This window comes from Hipposideros armiger, unplaced genomic scaffold (genome assembly GCF_001890085.2).
Source record: "Hipposideros armiger isolate ML-2016 unplaced genomic scaffold, ASM189008v1 scaffold_724, whole genome shotgun sequence".
In the NCBI taxonomy this organism is placed as follows: domain Eukaryota; kingdom Metazoa; phylum Chordata; class Mammalia; order Chiroptera; family Hipposideridae; genus Hipposideros; species Hipposideros armiger.
The window spans coordinates 708,055-722,699 of NW_017732074.1; the positions used below are offsets into that span (position 1 = coordinate 708,055).

A 14,645-nucleotide genomic window follows, 5' to 3' on the forward strand; every position below is an offset into this window, starting at 1 on the left:
CCCCCTTGAGCGATTCGCAGGCTCCACCCAACGCTGGCCCCGCCTCACTTGGGTCGCGCAGGAGGGAGGGGGAAGAGGACGTGTGGCCACAGTGCCCCCTGGTGGCCACAGGAACGTACGGTAGTTTTGCTGCTGCACCAGGACCTGAGGGTGATAAAGGACAACCCTGCGCTAGTGACCGGCTAGTGGGGGAGAGCGAATCTTAAGTGTTGTACCAGGAGGTTCAAGCAATCAGCTATAAAAATATGGCGCAGGAAGTGATGTATTCACTCCCGTTTAGATGCAATAAGGCGAAGTATTTAAAAGCATGGACTCTGGGGCTGGCGCAGTTGGTTGGAGCAGGGGTCTGAGCCAACGAGGTTGCCGGTTAGATTTCCACGTGGGATGGTGGGCTGTGCCCCCTCCCCCACCCCTGCAACTAGATGGAAAGCAGCAGTCGGACTTAGAGCTGAACTGTGCCTGCCACGATTAAGATTGAAGGGCAACAACTTGACATTGGACTAATGGGTCCTGGAAAAACAATGTTCCCTTCCCCAACTCCCCAACACTGTTTCCTTCCCCAATTCCCCAATAAACTCTTAAAAAATAAATAAATAAATAAATAAATAAATAAATAAATAAATAAATAAATAAAAGCATGGATTCTGGAGGTATGTGGCCTTGGGCTATGTGACCTTGGGCAAGTCATATAAATTCCTGTGTGCTTAGGTTCCCCCATCTGTAAAATGGGGATAGTAGTAGCTGCCTCGTCATTGTGAGGATTAAATAAGTTAATAAATATAAAATGCTTAGAGGAATGTACCTAGCACATGGTAAGCACTATATAATTGTTAGCTATTACTTTTTAGTTCCTAATGTGTCAGACTCTGTCAGACTCTTAAGAACACAAGAAATATGCATGATGCAGACCCTGTGCCCCGGGAGCAGGCTGTTTCTTTGAGATGCGGAACACTCGAGTGTGAGGTTAGCTTTGGGCCTGTTTCTGACATGCTTTTTTTTTTTTAATTCAGATTTTTATTGGGGAATTGGGGGATGGGAACAGTGCTGGGGAATTGGGGGGAAGGGGAACAGACAAGTTGCTGTCCTTTTTGTTCTTCAGTCTAGTTGTGGAGGACATTGCTTCACTGGCCCAAGTTGGCACCATCATTGGCCCTCATATGTGGGATCCGAACCGGGGCCCTCTGGCATCCCAAGCCAGCTCTTAACCAACTGAGCCACTCGGCTGGCCCCTGACATGCTTTTAATTACTGAGGGTAATGTCTTCATCTTAGTGGAGACAGAGTCTACCCATCTTCAAATGTTAGCCACTGGTCAAGAGTAACCAAATTGTGACAGGAGCAAGTTTGTCTTTGGTGGGCCTGTCACCAATTAAGTAGTGCATTTGATGGAACATTTCCTCACTGCAAGACTCTACATCCTTTGATTCACTTTTTAAGGCACTACTTTCAGAACTCTCTAGGGTTTGCCTGAGAAACAGGTTGGTTAAGTTTGGTTGAGCAATATTTTTGAGGGCCCACCATGTGCCAGGCTGACATTGTACCAGAGATAGCCTTGAGAAGCTCACAGCAACTTAGGCAAACATGGAAAGAGCTCATTCCAATACACTGTGGTGAATGAATGCAGTGATAGAAGGTTATGGTCTAAATGCTGTGGGAGTTCAGAGCAAACAGAGGCCTGGCAGATAAACTGATCAGAGCTAAGGTGTCATAGGTAAAAATAACAATGTGTTTTTCCTCTCTAGTAACAGGATTCTTACTTAAAGCAAAAAATTAAGTAATGGTGAAAATTTGGGGCACTACTTTGGTTCCGTGGGAGAATTATTTTTAGACTATGTTTTGCATAAGCAATGCCTTTGAAAGTCTCTCAGATTATACCAAGCACAAGCAAACACATGCCTATGTGTGGGGCCACACCTGTTAACAGGTGGGAATGTTGCGAGAGTCCAGCAGGGTGAGTGAAGGAAGCAGGAGCCCTGGGTTCTAGGCGTGTGCAACTTAGAACATTCCCGGAGTATGACTTCTACTAAGTAGGTATGCTGATTTAAAGAAAATAAAATTCAACACACATGGGTGAAGTCACTTTTTCTCAAGCTATTTCTTTATCACCATCATCGTAAACAGGAATTTCTTGATGACCCACTATGCAAAAGGCATTGTTCTGGGCCTTCACCAGAAGAAGGTGAAAAGAGTATAAGTCAGACACAGTACTTACCCTCTAGGGAAGTTGGATGATGAGATAAGACAAATAACGGAGTCCTAAGACTCAGGAAATCTGCTGTATCAATTTAGAAGGATCTCAGCTAAAACAAGGCCTCCAGTGGTCTGAAGGTCAGAGGAGAGTCTTGATGGTCTCATTTCTAGAGTTTCTTAGGGCAGTGTCTCAGGCAGGTTCACCTCCAGACTCAGGTTCTGGAGTTTACACCAGTGCCCAGTGAGGAGAGGCCCTGGCCAATCGATCTCATGTGGCTTCCAAGTGTCAACATAATTTAAGATGAAAATAAAAAAATTTGTCTTTGTATTGCTACTTTTGAAACATATATCATTTTAGTGAAGCAAATGCACACCAGTTTTCTGCATTGACACTTTTCAGTCAATAAAGTTGAGAATTTATTTTCCTTTGGAGCTCCATCAGGTTTTTTTTCTTTCTTTCTTTTTTTAATGGATAAAAAACGTGCAGCTCATACATATTTTTATTATCCCTGCACCAGCCCTGTGCACAGCAAGGTGGTTTATAAATGCACATAATAAAAACGGCAGTTGAAACAAACAGACAAACAAATGGCACAGGCATTGAGTAGGGAAGTGACAGAGTTAAATCGGGAGTTTAGAAGGATTAACCTCTCACTAGGATGAAAGATGGCTAGTGGGAAGGAGGGAGGATTGATGGCAAGATCTTTAGGTGTGAAAGCGTTATATAGTTCAGGCCAGAGGGTCAGGGAGCCAGAGCATTTACTGTGGTGGATGTCATTCTCATTAACTCAGACTGATGCTAGGCCTGATAGCAGACATGCTTGAAGAGACCTAAAAGATAGCAATAGTTCATCCATTCTATAAGTAACTACATCCACTGCTAGACCTCAGAGACTGGAAAATTCCAGGCAGTTGATTTTGGCAGCCAAAGTGAGAAGTTGATTTCTTTTTTTCCGCTCCTCCCTTCCCCACCTTCCTGTGCTGACTGTGGAAGGAAGTAACAGCAGTAGGGGATGTTTCAGATAAGGCAACAGCAGTGGAAATCAGCAAATCTCACTGCTAGTTTACAAGATTCATGATTTTTTCAAACACCACCACAGTACCCATGCCCTCCTTTGTAGCAGAAGCAGCAGTGTTTTTTTTTCCTAATATGTAAATGTTTATTGGTCTTTTTAATTATAAAAAAAATACATGCTGGTTGTAAAACTAAAATAAAGTAATACAGAAACATGTACGAGTTAATACAAAAACATACGAGTATATAAATACAAAAACATGTAAATACATATGTAAATACTAAAGACCTCCTTGTAATTAATCTCTTTTCAACCCTCCCCACTCTACCAGAGATTACTCTTATTAACAAGTGGATGAATCTTTCTATGCATTATAAACATATATGTATAAATAGACATATAAAACAGCTCATGGTGGTAGATATTGTCATGTAACCTAGTTTTACTCCCATTTCACAAATACTGTTTCATGGACAGCTATTTTTATTTCATATATATATATATATATGTATATATATATATATATATATATATATGATCATTTTCAACAGAAGCAGCAGTTTTGCATTTTGCTTGGGGTTTTTGGGGGGGCAGGGTAGGAGGTAGGGGATTCTCTTGTTAAGATGGTTTTTTTTCTGATGCAGCTCTGTACCCCTTGACAGCTGAGCTGGGAAGCAGGTGACAATATTTGACATTTATAGATCTTCAAATCTGAATCCTCAGAGACCATTTCCTTTCTCCCCTAAGTATTGGGTCTTCGGAAAAGTCATGATGCATGTTTGCGACAGATAGTACTAGTCCATTTTTGGAAGTACTAGAGTCATTCGTATCTATGTTCTTGCTATGTCATTTGACAGCTGACAATTCTAGCTTCATTCTAAAAAAAAATTGAGCGATTTGGTTGAGTTTTGGAGATTTTACAAGTTGAAGATGGAAGACCAAACTGTGCATTTTTCCCACATTTTACTGTTTTACTTTCATAAAGGGAAGAACGCACCTCAAGATTGTGAAAAGTTGCGTAAAGTTTACGGTGACAATGCTCTACAAGAACGTCAGTGCCAACGATGGTTCATGAAATTCTGTCCTGGTGATTTGGATCTCAACGATGCTCCTTGGTCAGGGAGGCCCACCGAGGTTGATGACAACAAAATAAAGGCATTGATCGAGTCCAACCCACGTTACACAACAGGAGAGATCGCAGAAACATTGAACATCAATGCGTTCAGGGCCACCTGAAGAAGCTGGGATACGTAAGCAAGCTCGATATTTGGGTTCCACATGAACTCAAATAATTTCATTTGATGGCGTGTATAAACGTCTGCAATATGCTCATTAAACATGAGAAAAATGATCCTTTTTTGAAGCGTCTGATAGCTGGTGATGAGAAATGGATTGTTTACAACAATGTAGTGCACAAACAGTCTTGGTCCCGACGTGATGATTTGCCTCAAACGACATCGAAAGCAGACATTCATCAGAGGAAGGTCATGCTTTCAGTGTGGTGGGATTTTAAAGGTGTCGTGTTTTTCGAGCTCCTACCAAGAAACCAATCAATTCAAATGTGTACTCTTGGCAATGAATTCATCATCCAGAAACGTCCAGAGCTTGTTAATTGTAAAGGAGTTGTGTTCCATCACGACAACGCGAGACCACACACAAGTTTGATCACCCGTCAAAAATTATTGGAGCTTGGATGGGATGTGTTGCCATACCCACCATACTTGCTTGACCTTGTGCCATCAGACTTCCACTTGTTTTTCTCTCTTCAAAACTCCTTGCATGGCATTAACGTTCAATTCAGATGAGGCTGTAAATCAGCACCTTGTTCAGTTTTTCAAAAGTAAAGACAGGTCCTTCTATGAACGAGGAGTTATGAAGCTCACTGAAAGATGGCAAAAGGTTATTGAACAAAACGGGCCATATATCATTGATTGATCTTTGTTCTTTGTATAAATAAATGACCTTTGAAAAACAGACAAAATACGTCATGACTTTTCTGAAGACCCAATAGATTACCTGCAATTAGGGTACACTGTCACCAAGTGGAAGATGGTACAGGGCAGCATGTTAAAGTGGAAAGAACACGAGCTTTGGAGCAAGGCTCATCTCTATCGGAAGCTGAGATCACTGCCTTTGGGCCCTTTCTGCACCATTTTTACCTTAACTGCACAATGGGAATAATCATACTCTTCTCTCAGGGGATGTTGGGAAATAAGATAGCCTATGTAAAACACTACACTAGTACTTAGAGCACAGTAATTCCCTCTCTCTCTCTCTCTCTCTCTCTCTCTCTCTCTCTCTCTCTCTCTCTCTCTCTCTGTAAACCTTCCCCCCACCCCTAACTTTACCTGTTCAGTGATTTTTCCAAGATAGAGAACACAATATGGTTTGACTGCTGCCTTGGAAAAAAACTATCCTCAGCTGGAAAATTCAGGACCAGCTCCCAGAGGCGTGGGTAATGGTGAGGAGACAGACTCACTGAGGTACTGATGACTTGATAGTCAGTACAAGGTATCTGGAAAGTAGGACCATACACAAAGTAACTCTATACATGTAGTTGCTTAGGAGGTTCAATACTACTGGGGCTTCTTAACAAACTGGGATAGTGAAAAGAGGAGTTCAAGGGCAGGGGGAAGCAGGAAGGAAATGAAATGGGCGGGGCAACAATGATCAAAAGCCAGATGATATCCTTGGGAAGGGGACTTGAAGGCGCACAGTAGGTCCTCAGGCTCAAGAGAAGGCAGCAATAACTAGGAAGACTGATTACCAGCTAGGTCCACTTTTTGGAGCTGAACACTGAGGCAAAACCACTCCTGCAGTAACAAAAATGAGTCTGAACCTACACTGGCTCGAGTTCCTACCCCAAATTAGCTGTGTCCTTCAGAGCACCAGTTCTACAAGATGTTGATAGGTTGATAAAAGAAGAAAAGAAAAAAAAGGGGGGGGGGAAAGGCTTTCTTGGCCACAGAAGTTTGGTAACTGTTGGATTAAACAAATATTTCTTTCCCGTAGCACTTCTCAGACTTTAAAATATTAACATTTGCAATGTCTAAAAGCAAGATATATGCAGTGCTGCTCAAACTTACCTGAACTCTGAATCTTTTAAAGGGGAGGGCACAAATATTCTAAAGAATTGTTTTTATCTAAAAGGAATAGACTAGTCAGGGTCCTCGGAATGGGATGTGGCTGCAGCTGCAGGCTGGGTGGGGAACTGTGTGGAAGCTGGATGGGTGGGGCTGTGCCTCGTGACCTTGGCCGGGCTGGATAATAGCCACAGAGCCTGAACACAGACAGAGCTATAAGACTTTCTTTAAAAAAAACCAAAAAACTGAAATAAAGATCTAGCCCAACTTCTTTGCCTTTTTTAAAAATAAAAAATATGGCTCTTTATGAAATGGTGCGTTATAAAACAGCCTGTTAAATAAGTCTAAATATAAATAAAAAGTGTATGGAAGCGTTGAAATCAAAATGTCTATGGAAATCATTTTTTTTTTTTGCACGGTAGGATTTGTTATCTTCTTTTTTACTTATTTGTATTTTCCATTTTGTACAATAAATTGTCCTTTTATAATTAAACCAATTTTTAAAAAAAATCACTTTATTAAAGGAACCAATCATAGCAATCAGGAAATTAAATAAACTTTTCGTGCACATTTTTGAAAGTTCAGAATTTGATTGGGCAGCCTTTTTTACTTGTTATTATTTTCCACTTAAGCTAACCCTGGTTAGCCTAATTCATTTGTATGGAACCTCTTTTAGAAAGAAACTTGTAGTATTTCCTTAGGGCTGCTGTAACAAAGTACCAGAAATTGGGTGGCTTAAAACAACAGAAATGATCTCTCTTGCTTCTGGAGGCCAGAAGACCAAAATCAAGGTATTGGGAGGGCCATGCTCTCTCTGCAGGGAAGAATCCTTCCTTGCTTCTCCTTAGCTTCTGGTGCCTCTGGCAATAGTTGGCTTGTAGCTGCATCCCTCCAATCTCTGCATCCATTGTCACATGGACTTCTTCCCTGTGTATGTGTGTCCTCTCCTTTTCATATAAGAACACTTGCCATTGGTTTTAGGACCCGCCATAATCTACCTCATCTTAACTAATTACATCTGCAAAGACCCTATTTCCAAATAAGGTTATATGATTCTGGATAGATGTGAATTTTTGGGAGAAATTATTCAATTTACTACAAGAAATAATTTAGTCCACCTACTCTTAAACATGTAAATTAGCACATTGTGAAGAGCCTATTTGAACCCATCAACATTGTAACTGTATAACCTCTGTAAGCAATCCTAATTGTATGACTCTCCTACAGAACTGTGTTGACAAGCTACCCAGGGATGTTCACAGCAACATTTTTTGTAGTAGTAACAAATGGGAACAATGTAAATGCCCATCGATAGGGGACTAGTTAAATAAATTATTATACATCTATGCCATGTAGTCTTTAAAAAGAATGAGGTAGATCTGAGTGACAGGCATGGGAGACATCCAAGATAAACTGGGGGGAAAAAAAAGTCAGTGGAATGTTTAATACGTTTCTATTTATAAAATAAGCTCCTACATATTAAACAACCCTACATTTATGTATATGTTTTAAGGGATGACTTTGTCTTTGAAGTACCAAAAGGTACTTATTGTTCAATTCTTCTGAATCCCACTTCATCCTTGTATTAGACTGCTTGGGCTGCCATAACAAAATACCACAGACTGGGTGGCTTAAGCAACAGAATTTTATTTTCTCACAGTTAAGGAGGTTGGGAAGTCCAAGATCAAGGTTCTGGATGATTCAGTTCCCGTTGAGAGCTCTCTTCCTAGCTTGTAATCAGCCACCCTCTCACTGTGTCCTCACTGGCTGAGTGAGAGATCAAGCTCTTTTGTCTTTTCTTATAAGGACAGTAATCCTATTAAGACAGCCCCACCTTCATGACCTCAAGGAATCCTAAGGACCTCCCAAAGGCCCCATCTCCAAATGCCGTCACATTAAGGGGTAGGGCTTCAACATATGAATTCTGGGAGGACACAATCAGGCCATAACAATCCTCCTTCCAAAAAAATCAGGCTATAAAACTGCTTTATATCTGAATCAATTGAGGCTTTGTAAAATTAGCACATAGGAGAAAATGCCACAAAAGATTAGGATTGGCCGTTCAGATACATGGTGTAGAGACAGTTTAGCCCACTTCCAAGATAGCTGAAATTAATCATCAGAATGAATCCAGAGTATCCAAGCTTGAAGAAACACGTTAGGCCATCATAATATATCATTATGACTCATGCTATGTTTCATTCTAATCCTTTAATGGGATCTGTGGGAATGGCAATCCTCCCAGCTTCCTAAACAAGGGCTGGAGGGAAGAGCTATAATGGGAACTTGTTAAAATGCGAATTGCACAACAGTCCTCCTGAAATGAAAAAGTTAATTGCTAAGAATGGCATTACTAACCGACATTTCCCAGCACCATACTAGTTTGTGTCACTGCTGACGGGGTCACGTGACACTGCAGAACCATGAAGCAGAAATTGAAAATCGTTGTAATCCACATAGAAATGATTCAGAAACCCAACAATAACTAGCAAGGTAGGTAGGCTCTTAAAAAAAACCAAACTTTTTTTTTTTCACTAAATGCAAACAGATGAAATGGAGGAAAATTTATCTTTTGTTAAGACCCTATTACTGACATGGAATAAATCACATCATGAATAAAACATTGTAAGGTGGTCCTTTTCAGATGGCAACAATAATAGTAGAGTTAAATAACACAAATAACGGGGGATTTGCAATGGAAACCCATTTTACTAAAGCTGCCAAAATACTTAAAAGCTTTTGGACCAGTAAGGATAGCCAAATAGAATTATTATAGTCATTAATAAATGGTATATACTAAAAACTTTAAACATTATGTAGAAAAGCTTTTATCCTTAAGAGAGATCTAGTTCTGCAAATCTGGTGAAAATTTCCTCCTTCAAGTTTCAATCCAAATGCAACTGCTCTGAAGAGAATGGCATGAAGTATTAGAAATAATCAACTTAACTCCTAAAAAGGGGTGGGGGGCTTAAATACAAAAACTGTGTAGGTGACACAAATTATAAAGTCAAACAAAATAACTCGTATACCTATCATGGTGTGACTTCTCACAGTTTAATTAAAATCATATTTGCTCAAAGGCACAAAGTAAGGAAAGTTTAACATTTACTTTTACAAGTTCGGTATTCCCATTATTTTCTAGTTCAAGTTTAGTCTAGTGGGAGGCATACAGGGAAGCTCTCAAAAACTAATGATTGTTTAAATTACTTTGTGTAAATTCAAACCTTGTTATTTTAAGCAACTAAGCAAATGAATTAGAATCTCTGAAAGTGTGGCCCAGGCATCAGTATTTTTTTTTTAAGATTTTATTGGGGAATTGGGGAAGGGGAACAGCCAAGTTGTTGTCTTTCAGTCTTAGTTGTGGAGGGCACAGCAAACTCAGCTCCAAGTGCAGTCGCCATCTGGCCGCCCTTCAGCAGCTCGCAGCTGCTCAGCTCAAGGTGCTGTGTTCAAGCTTATTTGCGGGTGGGCATAGCCCACCATTCCTTTGGGAGTCAAACTGGAAACCTTGTTGTTAGGAGCACATGCTTTCACCAGCTAAGCCATCCTGCCACCTATTGGCAGCTCATCTTGGGCGCAGCTCACTGGCACATGTGGGAATCAAACTGGTAACCCTGTTGCTCGGAGCTTGTGCTCTTAACCAACTGAGCCACTTGGTCAGGCCAAAATGTGTTCTTTTAAAAAGTACATTTTAGACCTAGAAGTTCCCTTAGAAGTCATCTAGTATAAGTCTCTTATTTTATAGATGAAGAAATTAAGGTCAAGAGAGTTCCTAACTCAAAGTGACTCAGGTAATTCATTTGGAATCAGGATTAGAGAATCTAGGCTCCCTTTATTTTTCTTGCAAAACACAATTTGTGCAAAAACTTGAATCCTCAAAAGTTTAATTCTAACTTACAACTCTATTTCCATAAAGGATTACTTCTAATGATATTCTAAAAATCTTAAAAAAACAAGCAGTTTTATAGAGTGCTTTCATCTTTCTTCTGAATTATAGCATGCATGCAGCAAGCTGCCCCTACTGTGTTCTGTGGAACACTGATTCCGTTGGATCTTAACAGATGTGGTAAGAAAAAAGGAGAAGGGGTCTAACTCAGGTAAATTGGGAAACAAAATTAAAGGAGATTCTTTACTGAATCATTTCTCATCGTTTTAATATGTTATACTACTAGTACTGAGCATCTCTGGGATGTATGTGCAGAATACAATATGTAGTATTTCTCAAACTTATTTGACTTTGGAACCCTTCCTCAGCTCAGTCCCAAAATCTTCATGTTCTCTGGAACATGTTTTAGCAAATAATACTATGAGGATTCCTAGGATAAATGAATAAAAGATCTGAAATATTCTATTAAGGCCAGAGCAACTTTGATTCAGGTTATAGTTAAAAATGTTTTAAAGAAGTAGGGGAGTACTTTAAAAGGGAAGAAATATATGATTCAAAGGACTGACAATATTTTAGTGTTCCTTTAAAATGTATGAAAGAAGCATAACAAGAATGACTTCAAAATAAGACAAAATTGCATGAAAATCATTTCCAGAATACAACATAAATATTTTTAATGTATTCTCTCCCTTCTAATTTTTACATTTTATTTTACATAAATGTAATTATAGTACACTCAACAGTTTTATATATGTACTTTCAATTAATTTACTCACATTCACGAAACATTTATTTGGTACTTTCTTTATATGTGCAAGGCAATAGGCTGTGGAATCAAAGATAATTACCTTATAGTTTCTACCCTCAAGGAATTTAGGGTAGGGTGGGGATGGTAGAGGTAAGTCCTCAGAGGATGTCAACAAATAATGCAATTCAGTAGGTGCTATTATGCAGAAATTAGAGGGACAGAAGAATGCCCAATAGGGCCAGGACCTTTGTGAAGCTTGAGATGAAACCTGAAGGTTCATCAGAGATTATGTGATGAAGGCAGGAAAGTAGAAAGAAGCAGGAAAGCAATCTACAAGCTGAGTCTTCCTGTGATCAGACAGGTATATATTGTAGAATGGATTGGAAGGGGAAAAGCCTTTTTCATTCCTGCCTTATCCACACACTTCTCTATGAACACATATTTCTAAAATCAGAAAACAAAGTGCGGATGGTGATTTTCAGGGTCTCTAGATCACCATCATCTTCAAGGGTCTAAAATCTTTAGCTAAGGAGGCTCTTTTCAACCTTACCTCCCAACTGGTGTCAGAGCACTCCAACATTTCCCCCTACCCCACATCAAATAACGTGGAGTCAAAGAAATACAAATTTTAAAATAATTCGGTACCATATTCAAACTGGTAATTAATTTTTTAAAAATAATTTTATAGCTAGTGGAATGTAAATTGATACCATTTTTCTAGCGGTGTTTTAAATGAAAATTCCTTAAAAATGTGTATACTCTTTGATCCCTCAATGAACTTCTAGGAATTTAATTAACTTAAGGAAATAAGACCTGCAAAGATGTTCGCAGCAACACTAGATATTAAAGGGGCACATAAAACAGGAAACAACGGAAATACCCAATAACAGGCTAAATTTATGATTAGGTGTACACACTGAATACAAATCCAATCGCTACGAATAATGTTGTAGGTTACTTTAGGACATTAAAAAAAACACATCATGCTTAGGTGGCGAGCACTCCATTTAACCGCACAAGTCTTGAAAAGATCATCCAACATTTACATATGAAGAGGTTTGAAACAAAGAATCTAACAAAGGTCACACAACTAATGAAGCCAGGATTCGAACGGCCATCTGAATCTTGAGCACAGGAGCCTTTCCACGCCCACACTGCTTCCTAGCTTTTGTGCAGAACGGGGGTAGATCTACCTCGAAGAGTTACTGTGAGAATTAAATGAAACAATAAACAGAAAGCTCCTGGAACACAGTGGACATGCAATACTCGGAAGCTGCTAAGTAACTCTCTCAAAGTCACACAATCCGTGGTGAAACCAGGATTTACACCGAGACTGGGATCTTGTATTCCCGGGAGAGCTTTGGAATTCAAGATTTTCTTGGCTTCGACTCCTAACGCAGTCAGGATGGCCTTTCCCTTTGCTCCATAAAGCGCACCTCAGAGGTCAGGGAGCACATAACAGATCTCTTCAGAGAGAAGGGAACGCGCGAGAGTTGTTTTTGCAAGATTTAAGTTTCGTCGGCTTTTCTCACCTCCCAGCCTCTACAGCTCCGAGAGCTGTCTTCGCTCCGTCACCCAATTTCCGGAGCGGAAGTGACGTCTATACTCACGCGCCGGAAGTGGGTTTGTGGAGTGAGACCGAGAAGTCGCGGATGCTTGTGGGTCAGAGTCTCTGCTAAGCCTTAGAGTAAAGGGCTTTGCTGCTTTGGTAGGCAGCCTTTGCCATGACAGCCCAGGGGAGTCTGGTGGCCAACCGAGGCCGGCGCTTTAAGTGGGCCATTGAACTGAGCGGGCCTGGAGGAGGCAGCAGGTGAGGAGCCTGGGCGTAGCTCATCAGAGCCTCCCCCGCAGGATTGTCCCCTGTAGAGCCTGAAAAGGATGGTGGCACAAAGTCGGCCCCTGGGGAGCTAGCGGCTTCTCTTGCCGTGGAGGTTTCTATGCCCCAAGGATGCTTATTGCAGTCCTCCCATTAGGCAGGGGTCTGACGAACCCATAGGAGGGCTTGCTCTCATCTGGTTGGTGCATCAGAGGGTCTTGACTCCCATGATTAATAGAACAGGAAATGTGGGATATGAAATGTGGGAGTCTGCAGCCTTAGTTTCCTGGTTTGGTTCTTTAGGGGCCGAAGTGACCGGGGCGGTGGCCAGGGAGACTCGCTGTACCCAGTCGGTTACTTGGACAAGCAAGTGCCTGATACCAGCGTGCAAGAGACAGACCGGATCCTGGTGGAGAAGGTACAGAGGTATAGATATCACGGTGGTCTTTGGGCCAATCCTGACCAACACACCAACCCTCCTCTCCCAGGCAGCATATGTGTATCTTACTGTAGATGGCCCGTATCCCAAATATGTGGTAGCTAAACTACTTGAGATTAACGTTACAGTAGTTTATGTATGAGCTCCAAAAGTGCTGAATAATTGGAAAAAGAAGATATTTGGAACATAAGCATTAGAAAGTAGTTTGAAAATGATCTGTCAGTGGCAACACCTTTCGGTTGAAGTCATCCTTTTCTACTCTTAATTCCCTTCTACCACACAACCAATCTGTCAGGATATTCTGTTTGCTTTACCTTCAAATCAAGTCGTAAGATTCAGAATCTTACTACTTCTTATTACCTTCACCTATAATCCTGGTGTAATCCACTACCATCCTTCACCCAGATTTCTACAATAGACTAAAAAAAAACCCAAAACAAACAAACAAAAAATCAGTTCTTTTGAGGTATACATTATGTACAATAAACTGCATTTATTTAAATTAGTTTCTCAACCTCAGTACTATTGATATTTTGGGCAGAATGATGCTTGATTCTTTGTTGTGGGAGCTGTAGTGTGCATTGTAGAACGTGTAGCAGCATCCCTGGCCTCTACCCATCACATGCCAAAAGTGCCCCTTCCCAGTTGTAACAACCAAAAATGTCTCCAACATTACCAAATGTCTCCAGGGAGGCAAATTGCCCTCAGTTGAGACCCATTGATTTAAAGAGTACAATCTGATGAGCTTTAATAGTGGTGTACCACCATGAAACCCCAAAGAACTTGAAGAACATTTTCTTCATCCCTAAAAGATTCCTTGTGTCCGTCTCTGCAGTAGACTTCTAACTGGTCTCATTACTTCTACCTTGTACAGCAGCCAGAATGATCCTTTTAATCATTCCTACTCAAAACCCTTCTGTTGCTTATTTCACTTAGTGAAAAAGCCAGTGTCTTTATAATATTCTACATAACTCTACATTGATTGAGCCCCTTGTAACATCTTTTTCATCTCCTTCCCCTTTGCTCACTCCAGTCTAGTCTGGTCTCCTTGCTGCTCCTTAAATATGCCAGGCAAGCTCCCCACTTCAGGCGTTTTGTACTTCTTCCCTCTTCCTGGAATACTCTTCCCCTTTGTGACTTGTTCTCTCATCTCGTTAGGTCTCAAATCTTACCTTCTTAGTGACGCCTACCCTCATGGCACTCACTATTCTGTTTTCCTACCTTTTATTTCTCCATGTCATTCATATGTATGATATAGTTTACTTATTTTATTGTCTTCATTCTTCTAAGTTCCATGAGAGCAGAATTTTGTGTCTCAAGTGCCTAGAACAGTGCTTGCACTTTCTTTCCTCTCAGCCTTAATAGTGTTCAATACTAAATGATCTTTGTTTCATGAAATTCAAGTGATTGTCACAACATGAAAATGACAGAGCTGATTTCAATTCTTTACTTGATAAGTATCATTTTT

At 40.5% G+C, this 14,645-nt stretch overlaps 1 protein-coding gene across 1 annotated transcript in view; it reads left to right on the forward strand.

Moving 5' to 3' along the window:
• Positions 1 to 12,525: 12,525 nt before the first annotated feature.
• The window catches only part of EMC4 (ER membrane protein complex subunit 4), a 5,169-nt gene continuing 3,049 nt past the window's right edge, over positions 12,526 to 14,645 (forward strand). Inside the window, exons 1-2 of the mRNA XM_019627212.1 lie at positions 12,526 to 12,732; positions 13,042 to 13,274. Of these exons, the coding sequence (XP_019482757.1) occupies positions 12,647 to 12,732; positions 13,042 to 13,274 (319 nt within the window). The 5' untranslated portion in view covers positions 12,526 to 12,646. The remainder of the gene's footprint in view (positions 12,733 to 13,041; positions 13,275 to 14,645) is intronic.